The 23,948-nt window shown below is 24.5% G+C and overlaps 2 protein-coding genes and 1 long non-coding RNA gene across 5 annotated transcripts; all 3 read left to right on the top strand.

Annotated features, from left to right (window-relative positions):
- The first annotated feature begins 949 nt into the window (after positions 1–949).
- LOC105153174 (lipase 3-like) lies at positions 950–11,590 on the top strand. The gene is made up of 9 exons (XM_011067881.2): positions 950–1,094; positions 4,237–4,539; positions 5,080–5,278; positions 6,416–6,530; positions 7,035–7,278; positions 8,235–8,393; positions 8,537–8,621; positions 9,035–9,177; positions 9,576–11,590. Exons 2-9 carry the CDS (start codon positions 4,345–4,347, stop codon positions 9,753–9,755), a joined length of 1,320 nt encoding a protein of 439 aa, XP_011066183.1. The 5' UTR covers positions 950–1,094; positions 4,237–4,344; the 3' UTR covers positions 9,756–11,590.
- Positions 11,591–12,088: 498 nt separating this feature from the next.
- On the top strand, positions 12,089–23,131 carry LOC105153172 (lipase 3). Of its 3 annotated transcripts, XM_087415067.1 has the most exons (10): positions 12,089–12,237; positions 13,263–13,376; positions 13,903–14,213; positions 14,440–14,638; positions 16,524–16,638; positions 18,520–18,763; positions 19,969–20,127; positions 20,264–20,348; positions 21,537–21,676; positions 22,679–23,131. In XM_087415067.1, exons 3-10 carry the CDS (start codon positions 14,016–14,018, stop codon positions 22,838–22,840), a joined length of 1,302 nt encoding a protein of 433 aa, XP_087271193.1. In that variant the 5' UTR covers positions 12,089–12,237; positions 13,263–13,376; positions 13,903–14,015; the 3' UTR covers positions 22,841–23,131. The 3 variants fall into 3 exon arrangements, with proteins under 3 accessions (XP_087271193.1, XP_087271192.1, XP_087271194.1); XM_087415066.1 differs by lacking the exon at positions 13,263–13,376; XM_087415068.1 differs by lacking the exons at positions 13,263–13,376; positions 21,537–21,676 and having other exon boundaries at positions 22,679–22,840.
- On the top strand, positions 16,650–18,100 carry LOC147906971 (uncharacterized). The gene is made up of 2 exons (XR_015547930.1): positions 16,650–17,589; positions 17,943–18,100. It is a non-coding gene; the product is annotated as an uncharacterized LOC147906971 (long non-coding RNA).
- Positions 23,132–23,948: the final 817 nt, after the last annotated feature.

The raw sequence follows: 23,948 nt of genomic DNA, 5'->3' as shown, positions 1-23,948 counted from the left end.
ACAAAATTTATGTATTATTTTTTAAATTATTATATATATTTATAATATTATTTTAATATTATTTTTATATATTATATTTAATGTTATTTTTATAAATGTATCAAAAAATTTTTATATAATAAATAAAAATAATATTTCCTTGAAAATTTATCTTTATTTTATAATAATAAAGATTTGTAATAATATGCGTCAAAAAATACAATATTTATTTCAAAAAAATAGAAAAAAGATCAAATTTAATGCTATGAAAATGAAATCATATTTGATAGTTAGATAGATATAATATTTGGATAGTTATAAAATTTCCAATTAAATGTAATATAATATACTTTGAAAATAATTACATTCAAAGTCAACATCAGTCACTCGTTTTTAAAATATGCTCTTTCCATCATTCTTTAACTTTTAAACGCGGCGTTTTTCAATTGAAAACTATTTGCGAGATATAAAGCGATTTCAATTAAACTCTGATTAACTTAATCAGCGATCGATATACAATAGAATTGTTTAAATTAAAATTTTACTATTCAAAATTATGTAATTTGATATTTCTAATCTAATTTTATCTTTATACATCAAACAACAAAAGATAAATTATTGTATCTATGTTAATAAATGCAATGGAAACAGGTATTGATTTATAAATTATTTCCGATTGTGCATATTTGTTATATGTAATAATAAATAAGGAGATACTATAATTAAATGAACAAAATTGTTTTATTTGATCTAATAATGAACATTTATCCATAATTATTCAATATAATCAGACAATAACCGATTATGCAGCGTTAAGTTTGACCAGTCTACCTTAAAGCTGATTGGCTGAACGCGAAGGTCGTGAAATTTCTCGCGACCTTGAAGATTCGTTTAATTTCCGAGATAATCGCAATAAAACCACATTTCTGATACCTATATTTGTCTGAGCGCAGCACGTTTCTTCACAGTTTCGATTTACCCGCCATACGTGACAGTTTCAGTAAAATTCAGTAAAATTAAAACACATAATTCACATCCAAAAATCGAATTTACTATCAAAAATGTATTTTTCAATTTATAACTGCCAATTTATAGTATTTTAATTAAATATATTGGTAAGTACATTAAAGATATAAAACATACTTGATAAATAAGCAACAGAAACATATAATAGTGTAATATGCAATATGTAAATTGATTAAGTTACTCTGATAATATTTGTAATTTAAATGTTCCTAATAACTTAATGCTTTTAAATTAAAAATTTAATAAAAATTAAAATAATTGTGTATTATATATGTAGATGTGATATATTTTTTTTCTTTTAAACTATGAAATTTTTATTTGAAACAATTAAAAAAAATTGATACGTTTAAAACGAGGATTTAAAACAAATTTTGGTGCATATACAATTTGTTATATTTGATACAATTTGTTGTATATATACGGTGTGTCCCGCAAGTTTTTTGCTAAGCGCTTTTTTGCGTAAAGAGTCGAAAAGTTCTCTATCATTTTGCAATTTTTGCAATAGTTAACAAGATATTAATTATTAAAAATCGCTGAATATTGGTTTATAATAATTTCTTATGCAAATACTATCAACTTTACAGAAAAACAGCAATAGATAAAAATTGCTTACTTTTTTCTCGTAAAGTTCTGAGAATAAGTTTCAGAATTTTTTAATACTATATTTTCTCATGTTGGTAAAAATATAGTTGCCAATAATAAGAAATATGATATATATATATATATATATATATATATATATGTATGTATATATATATATACATATATACAATAAGTAATATATAATAAATAATAAATATATAATATGTAATAAATAAGTAATAAATAATAAATACAATAGTTGCCAACATATACGAAAATGCAATATTAACAAAATAATAAAAAATTCTGAAAAAATTCTCAGAGCTGTATGAGAAGAAAATAAGCAATTTTATCTTTTGCTGTTTTTTTGGTAGTATTCGAGTAAAAAATTATATAAAATCATATTAAAATATTCGATAAATTTTAATAATTAATATTCCGTTAATCATTGTGATTAATCATTGTGAAAATTACAAAATGGTAGAGGACTTTTCGATTCAGTTTATTCCGCTCTATCTACACAAAAGCGATTGGCAAAAAATTGTGAAACACTCTGTATATATGTATATGTATACAATATATATATATATATATATACATATATACATATATATATATATATATATATATATATATATATATATATATAAGATGAGACAGTAACTATATTCATTTATATAGAATATTTTTGTTATTTTAGAGATATGAAATAATATAAATTTATTGAAGTTGTATAGCATCAAAAGGGAGATACAATATATTACTTCACTGACAAAAAAAAGTTGCTATTTCAAAAAAATATTAATTGATTCGACTAAATGTAAGTCACGGGCTGTCAAGCAAATATTTGTTAATTCAAACAAATAACATATTTCAAATTAGAGATTTCAAGATTTTATTAATCTAAATATATAAATATTTGAACAAAATAATCATTACGAATTAAACGCATTTAGTCAAGTTAATAACTTTTTTCTCAGTGTAGTAATAGTTTTTCTATGGATGGAGGCACTTCGGAGATTTCAAGATCATTTCCACTTTCTTAAATGGAATTGCATAATTTTTTTTACATATGATATATTTCTCTAATTATTCTGCATATAAAGAAAATTTTTGCATATTAAAGTAGTGATATCAAAAAACCAATATGTTTACAAGATATTTTATACTTTATTCTAGCATATACCTTAATATTTTTATATGCAAAATAATGAAATGAATTAATTGATGGAAAGAAAACACATAGTTGCTTATTTAAAAAATTATCCTTTTTGCATACATATTTTTTTTAAAGCAACTATGTGTTTTCTCTTTAGCAATTGGTTCATCTCATTATTGTGTTCATAAAAGTGTTAAGATACGATTATAAAAAAATTAATAATTTACGAGTTATTTAATATTTTATGTTAATATATAACCAGAATAAAATATCTCGTCTATTTTGATTTTTTGATTATTATATCTTAATACTTTTATATGCAGAATAATTAGAGGAATCATATTATGTAAAAAACATCATATAATTTTATTTAAAAAAGTGAAGATGATCTTGAAATCTTCGAAACCCCTCCACTCATAGAAAAACCTCTTGATGCTATATAACTTAAATAAATATATTATTTTATATCTCTAAAAATAGCGGAAATATTTTAAATGAACAGAGTTACTATCCCACCTTATATATACATAGAATATGTATTGTATATATAAAAAATAATTCAGGATATTTAAAAATTAAGATGTAATAAAATAATTCATATAAAAAGAATTAATTCTAAAAAAAAGTTAAATCTAAAAATTAACTTGATCTTGTTTGATCCAAATAATCGTAATTGATTTTAATTAATAATCGATGAGCAATATGTCTTGTTATTAAAAAATTTAGATTAAAATTACATTCTAATTCAAATCTCTTTAGCAAAATTCTTTAATTAACCAGTAATCTTGTTAGGACACTTTAGAAATCGTGCATAATTATATAGGTACCATACTATGGTTGATTGCAGTGTTTAACACTAGCAATTTTCACAGATAGAATATGAGCCCCTCTTTTCTGCCCTCTCCGTCCTGATATTCAAGTAATTACCGCCACGCAAATTCCTGTTCTGCATATTAAAATTTCCAAACCACGCATAATCAAATCACGATTAGGAAATATGGATTAAGAATCCAGTCGCTCATAAAAACATTACTTTTTTTTATTAAAAAATCGATTACTCAAGTCAATCCCCTAATTATGACTTCTTATTTAATAAACCACAAATGTAATATATAGGTATATTGAAAATATTTGAGATCAATTAATAAATTCTTAAGGAAATATGTAAAAAAATAAAAATAAGAATATATTTAATAACATACCAAAATTTTAATTAAAGGTTTTATTAATATACATTTATAATAAATTGTATGAATTTTTATTTTCTACTAAAATAAGTATTAATCGAACAGATAACGAAACTTTGTAATTTTTTTTTAACAATTTTTATAAATTCTAATGAAATTGTAGTTTATTTAGTAAATATTTGATTTAATTTTCAAAAATTGAAAATTAAAATCATTTTTATTTGTAATGAATTTTTTTATATTCACGTTAAGAAAAAATCAACGCTAAATTAATGAATAAACTAATATCAAATATATTTGTAGGTTTCTTGCAATGCAAATGATGAGAGATGTCATAAAATTTACATCTAATATTATAGTGATCGACATTTGCGAGTTTTAGTTTACAATTTCATCGACATTACAATAAAAATGAAGCTTGTTTCTTTCATACTTATGCTTACTGTAGTATTACTGGAAGCAAAACTAAACTTCTGGGGAGATTCAGTATTCTCTCGAAAAACAGTATTTAATTATTTATTTTCTAAGAATTACGATACGGTAGTAAGAGTGAGAAAGCCAGAAGAAGTCATAACTACAGTGAACAATGTAACTACATTGGATTTTGTAAGTGCAAGATCGTCTTTTGTCGTGAAATACACTCAAAAAAATAATATCGCAAAAAATAAACCATTAGAATTTTAATTATTAAAATGAAATGAACTTTGTATATAAAAAAACAATTTGTTGTATTAGCGAATAATAAAGTAATAGCAATACAATTATCGAGGTACTTTTGTTCAACAATCAAAAATTTTAATAAAACATTATTTATGAAATAAGAAACATCTCAATTGCAAATTATAAATTATAGAACGCTTTGAAAAGATTTCGAGATTGTTACAGAATTAATTATATTCACTAAAAACTGAATAAAAAAGTAAATGTAAAACATTGAAATATTAATTACTTAAAAAATTAATTTCTATGACAGAAAGTATTTTTATTTTAATAATGCAGATTAATTGCATGCAATTTTGTACAAAATATGATCACCTTTGTATTAATAAATATTTTTTTATGTTACGTAAAATATTGTATGTAAATATTACAAAAGACTATTGAAAAGTCTTGAATCATTCTTTAATATTTAATATGTCTACACAGATTGGTTTAGTAGAGAAAAACGGTTACTCCGCCGAGGAACATTATGTTATAACAGAAGATGGTTATATCTTGATACTACATAGAATATTGAAAAATCCTTTGTTTAAAGGTCAAGGAAGTAGAAAAGTTATATTTCTTCAACATGGTATACTGTCCACATCTGATACCTGGGTATTAATCGGTGCTGGCAAAGACCTTGGTGAGTGATCGTTAATATATTATATACTATCATTATTACATAATAATCGAATGATGCCCATTTTTTTAACATAGTTTAATTTTAATCTTGGTTCAACTAACTCTTATCTTTTTCTAGTTCTAAGAATTTTTTAGTTCTAAGAACTTTTTATTTTCTATTCATCCATAGTGTGTCTGTATAAAATCTTTTGCAAAATATGAAAAAATTCTATTGTCATGGATACGATAAATGGAATCATTATAAATATATATATATATTATATAGATTGATGTAAAAATTAAAAGAATTACAAATATCACTAACAGCAAAACCATGGAATTTTTAATTTGAAATCGCATTTCTGGATATATGATATGGAATAACTACATGTACATTCACACACACATACACACACGTGCGCGCGCTCAGACGAGTATCTAGTTGAAAAATTGATGATTAATCGATATGTTCACTTTGACTCTAAAAGCTTATAATGGGAACAGTAGGACAACACAGTAGTGAGTTTTGGCGAATATTTATTTTAACAAATTAGATCAAGAATAAGAGAGAAACTAGTAGTAATAATTAAAGTTCAAAAAGTAAAAAATTTAGCAAATTCGATTAGATTAATTCTATTTGAGATATCTTATTATATTATCTAATAAAATTTAACTATGTTTTATTTTAAATTAAAAAAATTAAAAGCATTTGTTATATCTTAACATTTCAATTTTATTATTTAAAAGCATTTGTTATATCTTAACAAAGCAGCAATAATGAAATTATTTAAATCGTCTAACTATTTTCTAATAAAATTTGTCATATCATAAAATTTATTATTACATGCTTAATAATAGTATATTTATTACATTGACAAGAGACTTTATAAGACAATCCTATATTCTCTTTTTCTTAATCTAGATAACCATTTTGAAGAAACTTTTGTTAGGACAACAAAATATTGTAGATAATATCTTATACATTGAAAGAACAGAAAATATTCTAGATTAAATAAAAAATGTCTAATAGAACATTATCATGATAATATATGTTTTTACAAAGAGGAAAGCAATTATTATTTTTGTTAGCAATTTGATTATTAATAATAATCTGATGATATCAAGAGAACTAATTATGTACCATTATCTTGTATTCCAGCATTTTTATTGGCTGATAAAGGATATGATGTATGGCTTGGGAATTTTAGGGGAAATGCTTATTGCCGATCACATATAAAATTATCTCCACAAAATAAGGAATTTTGGCAATTTAGGTAAAACTTTATTTTGTAATTATCAAGTTTTTAAATTTAATTCGATCGATTTTTTCTTAATAAAAATATTAAAACATATAATGCATTTTTGCACATTTTATATACCTTTATATTTTTTATTAAGAAAACATTGATTTTAATTATTATAAAAATTTTATAAGAAATCTGCTTTAAATTAATTAACATAAGACAAATGTACATAAGGATAAAAATGATTAAAATAACAAAAAGTCGAAATATTTTTTAAAAATATTTTATTTAATTCAAACTAGAGAGATTTCTTTTAAAATTTTTAATTAAAATAAATTATTTTAATTAAAAATTTTAATTAAAAAAGATCAAGACTCTCGTAATATTGTGAATGAGTATGTTACATGTTTTAAATTTCTCATTAAGAAAAACTTAATTTTAATTATAATGTTAAAAAATTTATAATAAATATTTAGTGCTAAAATTAAAATATAATATAATAAAAGAGAAAAAAAATGTAATTTCATTGTTCAGTTATCACGAAATGGCAACAAGAGATCTACCAGCTATGATCGATTATGTACTTAATTATACAAAACAAAAAACTATATATTACATCGGTCATTCGATGGGAACTACCGTTTTATTTACTTTACTATCCATGAAACCCGAATACAATGCAAAAATAAAACTGGGAATCTGCCTTGCCCCGATCGCCATATGGAAAGAAATAGCTCCTGTTATAGAACATATTATTAGGAAAACGCCAAAGATTCTGGTAAAGAGATATCAAAATCATATTTTAAGAAAAATAAAGATATGTTTCATATAAGTTATATATATTAATTTTATCCTAATAATTAGGAGAATAATTAGTATTAACAATATTTATTTTATTACTATATTTATTATTATTGTAATAAATAATTGATTATACGATATTATATTATACAAGTTTTTTTTACCTCAAAAGTTTTTTTTAGTAAATAATATTCTTTTATGAAATTTTTTTGTAAATATTGTAGATAATTCTGTATTATTAAAAAGAGTTTTAAATATTCAATAAAGTAATCATATTGACTATACAAATAATTGATTGAAATAACTGGTTTGACACGATATTTAAAAGTTACTTTGTGTAAAACTTGTGTAGAAATGAGATAAATCGTTTTTTAAAAAGTCGCTCCAGAAATATTTCAAACTTCAATCAGCTGTATTATATCCCGTATAGTTTCAAATTCTATCCTGGTGAAATTTCGCTGAGATTATTCTACGTTTTGGAATATTTTACCGAAATTGCTGAAAATTTACTAAAATTTCACTGAAAGTAAATTTTTCAACTAACATATCTGAAAAATCATTGAAATTGAACTGAAATTACTTTGAAATTTTATTGAAATTTTGCTAAAAATGAATTTTTCATTTAAAAATCGCTGAAATTAAACTGAAATTTTTCTGATATGCTAAAATTTCGCCGAAAAATGTTCCAAAACGTGCGTTCCAAAATGTTCCAAAATGTTCCAAAATATTAGGTGTTGGAATTAATTCGTAGCGTTTTTTAATGAAAGAATGTTATTTATTTCACATGAGCATTAAAAAATACATTAATGAAAGTACTTCCCATCACTTGTAAAACGCTACGAATTAATTCAAACACCTAATAATTTCAGCGAAATTCAGTGAATTAGAGCACGTTTACATTTTTTTATATTTACGTTTATTTTTGTTTATTAGGAATTTTTTGAGTCTAATGAAATATATGAGTTAGCCTCCTTATCATCAACGAATATTAGAATTGGAAGAACATTGTGTACAGATAAAGCAATTACTCAGGCTGCCTGCATTGCAACAATATTTTTATTCTCTGGATCCGATCCAGCGCAACTTAATACTGTATATTATATATCTTTAACTTAGCACGATTTTGTTGATTGTAACATTGCTGTTACAGCTTTTAATAAAAATTATAAAATCAAATGTTTATACTCTAATATACAACAAATCAAAATTATTTTTAATTAAGCCATTCATTGCAGACGACATTACCGGAAATATTGTCACATTATCCGGCCGGCCTTTCTTTGCAAACAATGCATCATTTTTATCAAAATATCATTAATGGTGAGTATTCCTCTTTCCTTTAAACATATAATATTGTATTAGGTGTTGGAATTAATTCGTAGCGTTTTTTAATGAAAGAATGTTATTTATTTCACATGAGCATTAAAAAATACATTAATGAAAGTACTTCCCATCACTTGTAAAACGCTACGAACACCTAATAATATAAACTATATTAATTATAAAGGAAGAAATTAATTTAATTGCTTTAAAACGTAATTAAAATGTTACGAGAGTTTTTATTTTTGTATTACTTTTATTAATAATATAAGTAAAAATTCAAGTAGTAATTCTTTTAAGCATGTTGCTCACGATTACATAATATTTTATGTTTATTTAAAAAAATTAAAATTTGAAATACTCTTCGATTTTATATTTATATATATTTAAATAATTAATATTGATTGTTGCAGAGAAATTTCAAGCCTTCGACAACGGATATTTCGACAATTACAAGAAATATGGACAAATGATGCCCATAATATACGATTTAAAAAAAGTTACTGCGCCCTTGGCTTTATATTATTCCGTTAACGATTTGCTTGCTCCAAAATCGGTAAAGATATTTTTATCATTTTTATGTAAGATATATTTTTATGGGCACAACCAAGGGAAATAATTTTTTATAAAAAATTATACATTTTAAATTCAGATTTGAGATTTTGTAAAAATTAAGTATGTTTGAAATCAATTACAACAGAGAGATTACATCTTCCTTTTTTTACTTTCATTTTTCCCTCTCCTTTTTTTCTCTTCCTCTTTTCTATTTTTCTTATTCCTTTCTCATTCTTTGAGCTAACATTATTATTTATATTGTGTATATGAAAATAGTATTTAAGAAGCAATTGTTTATATTTCTTAAATTATTATTAATTATTACTAATTTAATATTGTTCGTTATAACCATATTGATTATATTACAAATTTTATCGTTTTCCATATTTTTGTTCTTAGAATGTCCTCGAGATATACAAGCAGCTGCCGAATGTTATCCTGCTGGAGGAAAATCCATATAAATTATTCAACCATTTAGATTTTTTATGGGCCATCGATGGTAAAACTCTAATATATGACCGTTTAATAAAATTACTTCAGGAGTTTGACAATCAGGAACGAACAATTAATGATGAATGATTTATCTATTTCTAATCTATTTCTAATCTATTATATATTTTCTTGTTAAAAATATTTATTTATATATGTTTTTTTATTATATAACATTTATATATATATTTTTTTATTATATATTGAATATACTTTTGATAGAAAAAATTTACTGGTCAGAAAACGCTTCAAATTCTCTTTTTTTTTAGTAAATGTACTAAGAAAGTATTATTGCTTACATATTCGTAAGAAGCCACTGATAATAAAAAAATTTTTTTCTAAGACTAGCAACACATTAATTAAGACATGTACATATTTGAATAAAAAATATATATAAATATTATATATTAAATATATACTATATATTAAATAAATATTGTATTATATTTTTTAATTCTTTGTATAAAATTCTGATATTAATATTATTAACGCAATATAATCGACCATTATTAGTAAAGTTATCATTATTATTAATAAATTTTTTTGTATTTAGATTGGATATACATCTTTTAAGGTAAAATAACCGATATGACTTATTTAAAATAAAAAATATAAAATAAGTTCCAAAAAAATTATTTAAAATATTAAATAAGAAAATATAAATAGGTCAGAAGAAGTTATTTAAAATAATAAAAATTAAATAACGTTTTAATTTTTTCTTTATTTAAAATATATATTTTAAATAAATTTATTTGAAATGAGACCGAGTCCTGATATCTTTAATTGTAATATGAACATTTAAATAAATATTTTCAAATATTGATGTACAATGAATATTTGTAATTTATTTTGTTGTTAAATTTTATAAATTCATTATAATAAATAAATATTTTTTTTTCTACTTGTGATACTACTGATTAATTACTCAGGCCAAAAAGTTATTAAATAACTCTAATCAGAATAGATATTTTGTATAGATTTTTTATCACAAAAAACAATGTCATTAAACCTTATCATGTCAAGTTTTGACGATAAATCAGCGATTTATAGAAAGAAGTTGTAGATGCGACCTCTTATCAATCACTTAGAGCGTTCTTCCTAAATACAACTAGTTAATAGGTCAGGTCCAGCTTGTCATGAAGGTGATTGTGTGTACTTTTAATTCGATCTTTTTTCGCTCCAACTTCGCTCCCATATGTCGGACAAATGGCATACAATAGCACATATGTATATCTGATTCCTTTCCTTTTTGATATTACCCATCCCCTTTTTGATATTACCCACCAACTTGTAAGTCTAGACAGAAATACTCGCTCCGTCTTAAAGGAGAACAGCTGAACACAAAAAATCATAATACATCATAAAGATATTATCATAACGTTATATATTTGTCAGTTATCGCTGATGCCATTTTTTTTTCGCTCTTTTCCCAACTTCATTGCCTAACAAAATTATGGAATATTTTAAATAGTTGGCAATTTATGTTCGATACAATTAATTGAATCCTTAGCAAAATAGCATTAGCACAGCGTTTACATATAAGCAATAGCATAATTTTTCAACTCAATCACTTACTATAATCTTTTCAATTACTTATCATAAGCTAATTATTTACTAATTAGACTGTATTTTTACCATCATTTATTTTCTTATTTACCAAATCTCTCTCACAGATTTTAATGCGCGTTTAGAGTTATCATATCTGAAAAAACAACAAAAGATTACACTTTTAAGTACATTTTTTTAAAAAATATCGATCTGGAAACGGAAGAAAGGGATATACTTTTTTTATTTAAATTAAATGCAAGTATTTAATGAAATAAGATTTTTAGAACATAATTTTTATATTAATGATTCTTATTAATATAGTTTTATAAATATAAAATTTTAATTAATAATCAGAAGTTTTACGACCTCAAAAAGAATACATCATGTACTCTTAAAAAAAGTATGACTGGTAAATCTAACTGTGTATTTTAGAAATATTTTCCAAGATCTTTTGTAATTTTTACGACAGACAATACCTCATTCATTTCGTAGATTTTGATTGTAACTAACTTCTAATACATTTGCATGTTATTTTCTAACGAACTCAATTGCTGCAACTATCTGCAAAGTATCGCTGTTTTGGAACAAACGAATAATGCATCGTAAAATGAAATTAAATGAAAAAAAAAAATATATATATATATATATATATATATATACGACATATAACAACTAATTATAAAATTAATTTTTAACGACGATTATAGCAAATTATTTAATAATTTAAAATATTTAAACATGCCTAACCTTACTCGATAAAAGGCGGTTTGAATGCCAGTTTGCGCAATATCGCGAAATTACGCGCGGTCTTGAGAAGTCACCGATTATAGCTATAAGACTGCAACGTTTCTATATATTTGTGTAAGCGCAGTACATTTATCACAGATTCGATTTATCCGCCGCATGTGATAGTTAACGTTTTTAGATGTTAGTAAAATCAATTCGCGTTCATAGATGAAATAATTAATTGCTACCACCTTTCTAATTTTTGACTTAGTTTAAACTATTTCTGTTAAATATACTGGTGAGTACATTAATATAAATGACAATTACGTAAGTAACAAAAACATATAAGGAAATTCTCGTTTCTAAAAATTACATTTTCAAAATTGTGATATAAATTGATTAAGTTATTAACAATATTTGTAATGACAATAACTACAAAATTTGAAATTTAATATAAATTGAGAATTTACTATCTGGAAATTCATAGACCTTAGAAAGCATGTATATACTATTAGGTGTTGGAATTAATTCGTAGCGTTTTTTAATGAAAGAATGTTATTTATTTCACATGAGCATTAAAAAATACATTAATGAAAGTACTTCCCATCACTTGTAAAACGCTACGAATTAATTCCAACACCTAATATAAAATCTATAAAGACAAAGTTTACAAAAATGATAGAACTAAAAATAGATAGAGTATTACCTTTACATTTAATTTTTATTACGTGTTTCGTAAACGTTATAAACTCAAAAAAATAAAAAGTTAATACGCGCTCTCACACATAAATACTCACATTTTTCATTTTTTTTCAATTTACGCTTGATAATAAATTGCTTTTAAGCGTGTATAGATTTATAGAGTATTAAGCAGCGTTTACCACAAAATTTTAAAACTTAAGCTTTAAGAAATTAATCATAGCTAATCAATCATAGCTAATCATTTCTTTCATATTCGACTCTGTGCAATTTCTTACAGTTTAAAGCTCAAAGCTTTACGTCTTAACATTTCAGTGTAGACGCTACTTTAAACGTAAAAATGTATATAGTACAACTTAAAAACACCTCACAAATCTTTTTCTTAGTCTTAGATTAGAATACTCACTTAAATCATGATAAATTTAAAGAATATTTTTGCTTGCTTTATTAAAAAAATTTAGAGATTGCATTCTAATTCAAATTATATTTGTCAACTTTAATCACCAAGTCTTAAAATCAATGAACGATTTAGAAACTGTGCATAATTATATATTATACGACGGTTATTTGCAGTACTAGCAATTTTCACGTACAGAATCTGAGTGGTCATTCTTCACCTTTCAGCATTTCTTGCCCTCTTTAATATTCGAGCCATTTACATTCACGCAAATTCCAGTTTTAAAATTTTCAAATCACGCATAATTAAATAACGATTACAAAATACGGATTAGAAATCCAGTAAGTATAAAAATTGCATTTTTCATTTTAAAATAGATTGTTTAAAATAGTCCCTTATATGACTTGTTTAATAATATGTTAAATTTATATCTATATACACATATATATATCTACTGTTTATGTATTGTACTTGCAAAAACGTTCATGATTAATTCTTTACTGAATTTATAAAAAAATAAGAATAAAAGATTTAATATTAGAATATATTCGGATATTACTTGAAGTTTTTATTAGCGTAATTTATTAATGAACAATTCAACTTTTATATTTACTTTTTATAAAGTAATCTTTAATGAAACAAATAACAAACTTTATAATTTTGTTTAAATAAATTTTCTAAACATTTAAACTTAAAATTTAAATAAATTTAATTTTTTTAAACAAATTTTACAAACTCTAATAAAATTATAATTTAATTACTAGATGAAAAAATTGAAAATTAAATTGATTTCATAAAATTCTTCATATTAAAGAAGAATCAACTCCAAATAATTAATGAATAAACTAATACCAATTATATTTGTAGGTTTTCTGAACTGCAAATGATGACAAATGTTATAAAACCAATAAAACTTATATCTAATATAATAGTCGGCACTTGCAAGCTGTAGTTTACATTTTTAAGTATCACACATTTTAATGAGAATGGGCACAAAACTTGTTTTCATCGTATTTATGCTTACTGCAGTGGTACTGGAAGCAAAACTGAATCTCCGGGAAAACTTAGCATTTCCTCGGAAAATAATATTCAACTATCTGTTTCCTAAGGATCCTGGTATAGTAAGAGTAAAGAAGCCAGAACAAATTCAAACAGCAAACAATGTAACATTGGATTTTGTGAGTATGAGATTGTCTCTTAATGCGTATAATATGTACTAAAAAAATAATAGTGTAATTATATATACATTAAGAGAGATTAATTACTTACAATTAGATAAGAAATCTTTTAAAAGAAATCTTTTTTTTAAAAGAAATATTTTGCTGCATTAACGATTGCATAACGATTGTTTTAAGTTAACGACAATTTTGCTTTTAATAATATTTCGCTCTGAGATATATGCAGGCCGGATTGGTAGAGAGATATGGTTATCCCACTGAAGAACATTACGTCACAACGGAAGATGGTTATATCTTGGTAATATATAGGATATTAAGAAGTCCACTGTCTAAAGATTATCGAAGAAAAAAAGTTGTGTTTCTTCAACATGGTCTTATATGTTCATCTGACTGTTGGGTGATAATCGGTCCTGAGAAAGATCTTGGTGAGTGATTTATTTATGTGTTGGTTATTATTACCTGATATGTTAATTACATTCTGAATAATTTTGTTATAATAGCAATATAACTTCAAACAAATCAGCAACAAAAAATATAAAAAAATCAGTAATATAACTTCAAGTAGAATTCCTCACATTTCACTTTCTGCATTTATTTTAAATTTGTGTGAAATCTTTCATGGCACGATTTAAACAATTCTGTTTCTATAAATATAAAAGTTCTATGAGTACAAAAAGTTAATAACAATAAATAATAAAAATAATTATTTTAAGAAGTAACTATTTTAGAGACTCCTTTAATTATCAATTAAGACATAGATTCACGAGGCATTAGAAGTCCGCGCTTCTTGTCGACCAATTTTTAAACTTAATGCCTAACTGTGGTGCAATATTTATTTTGTTCTTTATATTCTCCGTATTATTAATTGACTATTGTAAAATGTGGATTGCTTGAACTATGAGGTGAACAAAAAAATTTTTTGTAACATCACAGATTCTATCCGGTTTCTAATATAAGGAAAATACTTCTTTTGATTTAGCATTGAGATGATCAATCCATCATCACTCAGCTATGAAACTGCAGTGTCACAACATTGATTAATGTTGAGGATGATCGCGTATCACTACTTGACCCATGCAAAGTGCATTTGGAAAAAACATGAGATATATTTTGCGATTTATTAAACAACGATATAATTGTTCAATGTCGGTAATTATTTATACATGTATTTGCTGAGGATGGCTCAAAACAGAGACGAAACGTCCAGAAATTATTAAATTATATTTTTATTTATATATATATTTTTTCTGTCATTAGTTATATTTGTACAAATAAGTATTAGCGCTGATTCCTAATGTCTCGTGAATCTATTGTCTTACTTTATCAAAAAGTGAAATAATTAAATATATACATTATATAGATAGATGTAGTAATTAAAAGAACAACAAATATTGCTAAAGTATCGAAATTTAGTAAGTAATCGAAATTTTCAATATTTAAACTGCATCTGTTACTGCTCTGAACACGATATGTTAATTGCATATATAATCACATATATATGTGTACGTGTAGGCTTGTTTATCTAGTTTACGCTAAAATTGAAGACACTCAACATGTTTACCTTGACATTACTCATCTTTGAGAACTTATAAGGGGGTCAATGAAACATCTCAGGTGAAAGTCTTGATAAATATTTATTACGCGAAATATAGAGCAAGAGATTATTTTACAGAGACAAAATAATAAACATTTAAGTTCCAAGAAACAAAAAATTTAACAAATTTAGCAAGTAAATAGATTAACTTTGTTATAGGATTCTTGTTAATTTATAAATTATCTTATAAAATTTGACCAAGATTTATTTCAGAAAATTAATAAATAATACTGTTATTAATATGTTATTATATTAATATGTTATTTTAATCAGCTTTGTTATCTTATTTTAAAACAGCATTATCAATTTAATAAAATTGTTTATTTAAACATATATGTTTATATATGTTAACATTTATCAATTTATATAACATCAAACGATTTATTAAAATACACTTAATAAAAATATATTTATTATATTACATTGATAAAAAATGATGTTATTAAATCAATTTTTTATTTTACTTTTTTAATCAAATTAAAAATTTTTTAATAATTTAAATTTTTTATTAAAACAACGAAATGTCTGAATTTTAAACAACAAAATATTTTATATTTAAAAAAAAAACAGATAATACACTCCAGACTTCAAACAGAACATTATAGGGTAAATATATGATAAGGAGGGAAGCAATTACATTTTTATATGAAATAATGGCTACTAATAGTTAACTCGACAATATAATAAGAAAACTAATTTATATTCTTATGTTGTAGCATTCTTATTGGCTGATAAAGGATATGACGTATGGCTTGGAAATTTCAGAGGAAATTCTTATTGCAGATCACATATAAAAATATCTCCAAAAAATAAGGAATTTTGGCAATTTAGGTAAAATTTTACTCTGCAAGTGTTATCTAAAGAAATATTTTTACTCTCTTTTCAACATTTTAATTATTTTAATCATTTATATTTTTCTCTTATATTTCTTAAATTTTATTTAATTTAACATATTTTACCTAGAACATTAAATTAAAAAAAATCAATTTTTCATTAATAAAATATATGAAAATTACTAATATAATACTAAGTACAAGTGTATTTATATAGTGTAAATAAAATACTTGTGATTTAAAATGCTATAATTGAGTAAAGAAACAAGTTAAAAAACGAAACCAGAATAATATTCAAAGATAAGTTAAGGGGATATAACACCTTTGCGGCTTCAAAAAATAAAAAAAATTTTTTATTGGCTTAAATGATACTTTAAGATGTCTAGAATATGATCCCATTAACGCCTAAGCGATCTTGAATTTATTTCACGAAAATAGCTATGCTTGTGTGTTAACGAAAGGGCCTTGGGGCGCTCACCGAGCTCGCTGCCTTTCTCTTGCGTTTGTCAAATATTTCAGGATGAAGTTTTCAAAGCAGTCAAGCCTATCTACGAAGAATTAATTTCTGACGATTTATTATCCCGCTGTCTTGGCGGGCATACTCAAAATAACAACGAGAGCTTCAACTCTGTGCTGTCGTCTATAGCGCCGAAAGGGGTCCACAGCAGCAAGGCGATCGTTGATATTGCTGCAAATATTGCTGTTTGCAATTTCAACGATGGCCTAAAAAGTGTATTGGAAATTATGCAAGTTCTTAACTTAACGATCGGTACCACTTGCTATGACTTTTGCATAAAAACCGATGAACGGCGGATCCGCGCAGCCGAGCGCGCCATGACTGCGGAAGCTAAAGCAGCTCGGAGACTTGACATGTCCAATAAAAAGGCCAAAGATGATGAGGACCTTAATTTGGAAGGACAATTGTACGGGCCAGGCATTGCCGATTAAAGTAATAAGCTAATAATTGCAAGATTTCTCGTACCAAAACTTAAAACGCGTTTTCTGAAAAACACTATTTTTCAAGCTGGTGTACATCACAACGCCCACAATTTTTATCCGATCGACAAAAATCAAATATCTTTATACTCAGCATGGGTGCCTTTATGGTAGTACCTAGCCTTTTTTAAAAAGAATCACTAGATTTTTTTTGGCAATCGATTTTATGTCAGATTTTTAGGCGAAAATTCGATTTTTTTTTTAAAGTCGCGCCATTTTCTCAAAAATTGATATTTTTTAAAATCCACCGGTACTACCTTAGCCAAACTGTCACAGATTAAGAACCAATTTGTATTTTTGCTTTAGGTCATTCCAGTCAGCCACAATCGTGTACACCAGCAAGACATACGCGACGCTAGCGGCCTCTTTTGACGGCGTTTATTTTATAAACCATGATGATTTTTCAAAAACAAAAAATATGTTCAGTGTCTTTAATATGTAAATAAAAAAGCCCAAAGACCCGATTTTGAATTGCGCACTTCTTTGTATGTAAAAAAAAATCTTGAAAATGAGGTCGATTTTGGCCGTAAAAGGTGTTATACCCCCTTAAATATTGTTTACTGTATGACATAAACAAATAATTTTTGTAATGTACAATACAACTTTTAAAAGAAACTATGGTTAAATATTTAAAAAAATATTTCTTTCAATTTTGTTTAGTATTAACTTTAAATTTGTTTAGTTTCTAACTGGTTCTTTAAAAATAAGTTATGGCATTTTAAAACCTCATCATAATTTTACGGACACATTGTATATTTCAACATTCTCGTTAAGAAAAAAATTGATCCTGATTGAGTTAAAAAGTTTGTAATGAATATTCGGTGGTTTTGCAGCATTAAAAAAGTAATAAAACAGAAAATAGAATAAACTTTTTATTGTCCAGTTATCACGAGATGGGAACGAGAGACCTGCCAACTATGATTGATTACGTACTTAGTTACACAAAACAACAAACTTTGCACTATATTGGTCATTCGATGGGAACTACCACGTTATTCATTTTACTATCCATGAAACCCGAATACAATGCAAAAATAAAATTGGGAATCTGTCTTGGTCCGGTTGCTATTTGGAAAGAAAGAATTCCTTTACCAGAAAATATTTTTAATAAAATACCAAAGATTATGGTAAGAATCAGACATCAATCATATTTAAAAAAAATATATATTTTATATATATTTTTGTATTTTATATATATATTTGTAATATTATCCTAATAATCTTAATAGGAGAATAACTTTTTATCACAACACATTATTTTATTTAATATATTAATTATAAAATGATGATTAATAAAGTTATGTACAGGCTATCAAATAAATAATTAATTAAAATGTTTTCTTTATAATATCATGTATTTTACCTCTAAATTTTTTCTATATGTTTGGTTTTTTATAAAATTTAAAAATTTATATATATTATATATATATATATATATATATATATATATGTGATATTTTAAATAATAATCTATTGTAAAAATTAAATTAAATTTATAATTATAATAAGTGATCATTTCTTTAAATAAGGCAAGAGAGTAGAGGAGCAAACGAGTATGAAGACGTGTTATTTGAATTAATACTTAAAACTTAAAAGCATATTTTAATTTCATTAGATTTTTGAAATACGAAAAGAAAAGAAATTGATTTTTTCAATAAGTAAGATAAACGAAGCAAAATCCTTTTTTGACAATCACGTTGCTGACATTCCATACACTGAATTATTTTCTTGCTTTTTATCCTTTTTCTAATAATACTGAAGTATTATTTTTAAAATGTTCTTAGAATTTCTTTAGATTTATTTAGAAATGTGTCATATATAAAAAAAACTAAACATAAATAAATTTTTTAATATCGATATATAAATGATAAAAAAGAAAAATAATAATAAACAATTAAAAGGTGAATAAAAGGTGAATAAAATTAAAAATATTTATAAAAATAATAGAGATTAAAGTGTTATTTTTAATGTGATTCTTCACCACAAACGCACTATACAAATAACCATTCAATTTAACGTCTCGCTCATAACTGAAGTAAAGTGAAATCAACATAAGTCACATGCTAGAACATGTTTCAATTCGTTTATTTGTTTCAGTTATATTTACAAAGTTGCATTCGTTCCGTGTTACTTTCATCTCTGGTCTCAACTACATAGTTTGTTCATTTTAATTATTATACGTATTGACTCTCATTAAAATATCACTTTATCATTCCACATTTTGTGAAAATTAATATATAATTATTACAATATTACATTTGTTCTTTATTTATATTATATGCTATATAGTTCCAATTACAATTCAATATTTGCATATTTCATTTTTGTTTAGGAATTTCTTTATTCTAATGAAATATATGAACTGGCCTCCTTATCGTCAACGAGCATCACGGTGGGAAGAACATTGTGTACAGATAAGGCAATTACTCAGATTGTCTGCGTTGCAATAATATTTCTACTCTTCGGATTTGATCCAGAGCAATTCAATACTGTAGGTACATTTTCAATTTAGCATGATTTTGCAAATTGTAACACTGCTTTTTTTAAAAACTATAAAAATTACAAAATGAAGTTTCTATGTTTTTATAATAAATTAAAATTGTTTTTAATAAAACCTTTCGTTGCAGACGGCATTGCCGGAAATATTATCGAATTATCCGAACGGCGCTTCCGTGCGAACATTGGAACATTATGTCCAAAATATAGTTACAAGTAAGTATTTTTCTTTGCTTCAAATATATATATAAAAAAGAAAACTATTATATTACACTATTATATTACAACACACATTCCCTCCTGTGAAAAAAATCAAAGAGATTCTGAACATAGATGTAAAAAAAAATATCCGTATCTCGGCCTTTTACCAGATCAAGTCATTAACGTTTTTTATGCAGCCATTTATCATATTTGCTTCATTTATCATATTGACTTTTTACAATTGTTTTAAATTATAATAATTTTTTAAAAGAAATAATTGACCTTCTTGCATGTGAAATTATAGGATAAGTCCGAATACAAAAAAAAATAACTAAGAATTACTTTTTTTTCATATATTTTCAAATTTTTATAATAATAACAATACAATTATAATTATAATTATTATAAGAATCTTGGTCGTTTGATTTGTCATTTATATGATTCCCGTTTTGTATCACGAACAATAAACCAACAGTATTCACCAAGCATGTGTCTGATGTCTTTTTCTTTGAAGCGGTTTTCAATGATCGCAATGTCTTGGTGAAAGCGTTCACCATGTTCATCACTGAATTCACCCAAATTTGGTGAAAAAAAATCCAAATGACTGTGAAGAAAGTGTATTTTAAGCGACATGTTAACTTTTATTGCATGAAAAGCTGAAATCATTTCAGCAACAATTTTTTTGTAATTGTCGGCTTTTTTATTGTCCAGAAAAATTTCGATGCTTTGTTTAGATCGCGACAATGTCGAAGTCAGTAAAGAGACACGGGTATACTTTCCTAACATCTACTTTCAGAATCTCTTTGAATTTTTCATGGGAAGAAAAAAATCGATTTTTGTCATATTGTGTTATTTATAAAGAAAAAAAAGTGCATCGAACACCTGAAATATTGTTTAACATTATCAGTTTTTATTTTTATTTCGTTTATAATTTAATAATATAATAAATGATATAATAATTTAACAATTTAATAAGATTGATATAATTTTATTAATGAAATCATTATAACAGTTTGATTTATTAGTTACAGTATTAATATTACAGTATTAATATTACAATATTACAGTATTTATTATAAGCACGTTGTTTACAGTTACATGACATTTTATGTTTATCTAGATAAAAATAACAAATTTGCGAATTTCTTAATCTCTTAATTTCAATTCCATATTTATGTGAAAAAATAAAATTAATTATTGCAGAGAAATTTCAAACTTACGATTATGAATATGCTGACAGTTACAAGCAATATGAGCAGACACCTCTAACGTATGATTTAAAAAAAATTACTACTCCCTTAGCTTTGTTCTACGGTGCTAACGATATGGTTGCTTTAAAATCGGTAAGATCACTTTTGAATTTTATATGTATAAAAACATCTTTTAATTAAAAAATATATATCGGAAAAAAAAATTTTTCAATTATTTATATGTCAAGGTAGTCCTGAATGTTCCACATAGCCAGACTTTGAGATTTTATAAAAAATTTAATTATCTGACAACTTTTTGTCGGTACTTTTTGATAAAAAACGCATACATTCCATGATATTGCTTTTTTAGATTTTATATCTATAAAAATGTATAAAATAATCATGATTTCAGAGGTTTTTGAGCGATTAACTTGTTAAGGAAGTATTTTTCGACGCATGTTTAAAAAACTTGTTTTATAAAAAATTTGTTTGGAATTAAATTTCTTATAAAACCTCACGGTCTATCTGGAATGTTCGAGGCCACCCAGTATAACATATTTGTAGCAAGAAATTTATTTGTACAAATTATTTTTATACAACTAATTTATGTAAAAATCGAATAAGTAGATAGCCAAGAAAACGAATAAAGGAAAGATTTTAATTTAAACTAGTATACTATCTCGCAATTAACTAATATTCGATTAACTAGTATAGTTATAAAAAAATCATGGAAAATATTTTTTTCTTTATAAATAATTTAGATTACTTTGAAATTCTAAAAGATTGAATCGCATAATTTTCTTTTCATATTACACTGTCCAATAAAATATGACTTCTTTGGCATGTGTGAAGTGTTATTTCTCGAAGATTTTTGGCTGCTGGATTTGAATTCGTGTGTTTAGAAAAATTCTATCACATCACATTTCCGAAAAATTGGGATCAGCAAAAAATAACAATTTTGGTCATATTGAATAGTATTGCGGTTAAAGAAATTTAATTTTGTTAGTTTTGTCTACACTAAAAGTGCCATTTTTTATCTTTGAAATAAATTTTGTTTGTTTCTATAGTTTTTTATAATGAAATATAGGTTTTAAACTATCACTGTCCGATGTTCACTCGGAATAATTTCATAGTCTTCCATATTTTTGTTCCCAGAATGTCCTCGAAACATATAAGCACCTGCCGAATGTAATTCTGTTGGAGGAAAATCAATATAAATTGTTTACCCATTTGGATTTTTTATGGGCCATTGATGTTAAAACCCTACTATACGATCGTTTAATAGAAGTACTTCAGAAATTTGATAATGACTTGTAGACAATCGATGATAAATTAATCTGTGTCTAATACTTTCTTGTTAAAAACATTTTATTTGTTTACTTTCAAATTATATATGATACTCATTTTTTGAAAAAAAAAATTAATATTAAATTAACTAACCAGCAAATTTTTTATATAATAGAAAAGTGTTATTCCTTATTAATAATAGATACTTTTACGTATGCTGTTCGTACCGAAAAAGTTTCTTTCTAAAACTAGCAATATATCATTTAAGAAATGTATTTAATCAAAAAATAATATTAAATAAATATTATATTTTCATTTTTAATTCTTTGTATAAAATTCTGCAGATTTTATAGAATGTGGATGACTCTTTAAATTTTTATTCTTCCTTTCCTATTCCTTTCAATATTCAAGTAATTTATTTTCACATGATTTTTTTGTATAAATATTTATCCGTTTTTTATTATTTACTTTTAATCTATCTTATTTGTCTTGCGTGAAATACTTGGCTAAGTATAACTAATAGCTAATATATAATTACATTTATTTCATATACGTTTTTGATTAAGAAGAATATATTCAACATCTTTTTTTAAGCACTTGGTACCAACATCTTCCAGTGATTAATTAATTTTATTAATTTTATTTATTAAACTCGAAGATAAAACTCATTTTTTATTTATTGATGTCATACTAGTTTCAGATACTAGTTTCATTTCTTTCGAAATGTATCTAACGTAATATACAAACATAATAAACAAAATCGTAAAATCGTCACGTTTAAAATCTATTTTACAATGTGCTCTTTGTTTCTTGTTTCTTGTTTTTTACTCCTTTTGCTTTTTTCTCCTTTGCAATCGTTTTATCAACAATTGTATTTTTTAGTACGTATTTCTTGTTTCTTTCGTTAACTTTTATCTTGGGCAATTTAAAACAAAAAGCCGGATAAGAAGCAAAATGACAATAATAAGATAAAAAATAACAAAAGACAAGAAATAGGAAACACATTGTAAAATAGGCTTAACACACACAACGCATGTGACATAAGAAATTGAACCAATCAGAGTTTTTTATTTCATAGAAAGGAAGGAAATAAAGGGCTTCAATTGGTACATTTCTTATGCGTTATACAAGAATCTGT

Source organism: Acromyrmex echinatior, chromosome 17 (assembly GCF_024713525.1).
Source record: "Acromyrmex echinatior isolate Ae372 chromosome 17, ASM2471352v2, whole genome shotgun sequence".
Lineage (NCBI taxonomy): Eukaryota > Metazoa > Arthropoda > Insecta > Hymenoptera > Formicidae > Acromyrmex > Acromyrmex echinatior.
This window is presented reverse-complemented; position numbering and strand designations above follow the sequence as displayed.

Bases quoted from the DNA above. Each gene is read 5' to 3' on its own strand.
- LOC105153172 (XM_087415066.1), top strand. From the start codon at position 14,016: ATGAGAATGGGCACAAAACTTGTTTTCATCGTATTTATGCTTACTGCA. The intron at 14,639-16,523 runs GTGAGTGATTTA...CTTATGTTGTAG, and splicing joins CGGTCCTGAGAAAGATCTTG to CATTCTTATTGGCTGATAAA. The intron at 21,677-22,678 runs GTAAGATCACTT...TTTTGTTCCCAG, and splicing joins ATATGGTTGCTTTAAAATCG to AATGTCCTCGAAACATATAA.
- LOC105153174 (XM_011067881.2), top strand. From the start codon at position 4,345: ATGAAGCTTGTTTCTTTCATACTTATGCTTACTGTAGTATTACTGGAA. The intron at 4,540-5,079 runs GTAAGTGCAAGA...ATGTCTACACAG, and splicing joins ATGTAACTACATTGGATTTT to ATTGGTTTAGTAGAGAAAAA. The intron at 5,279-6,415 runs GTGAGTGATCGT...CTTGTATTCCAG, and splicing joins CGGTGCTGGCAAAGACCTTG to CATTTTTATTGGCTGATAAA.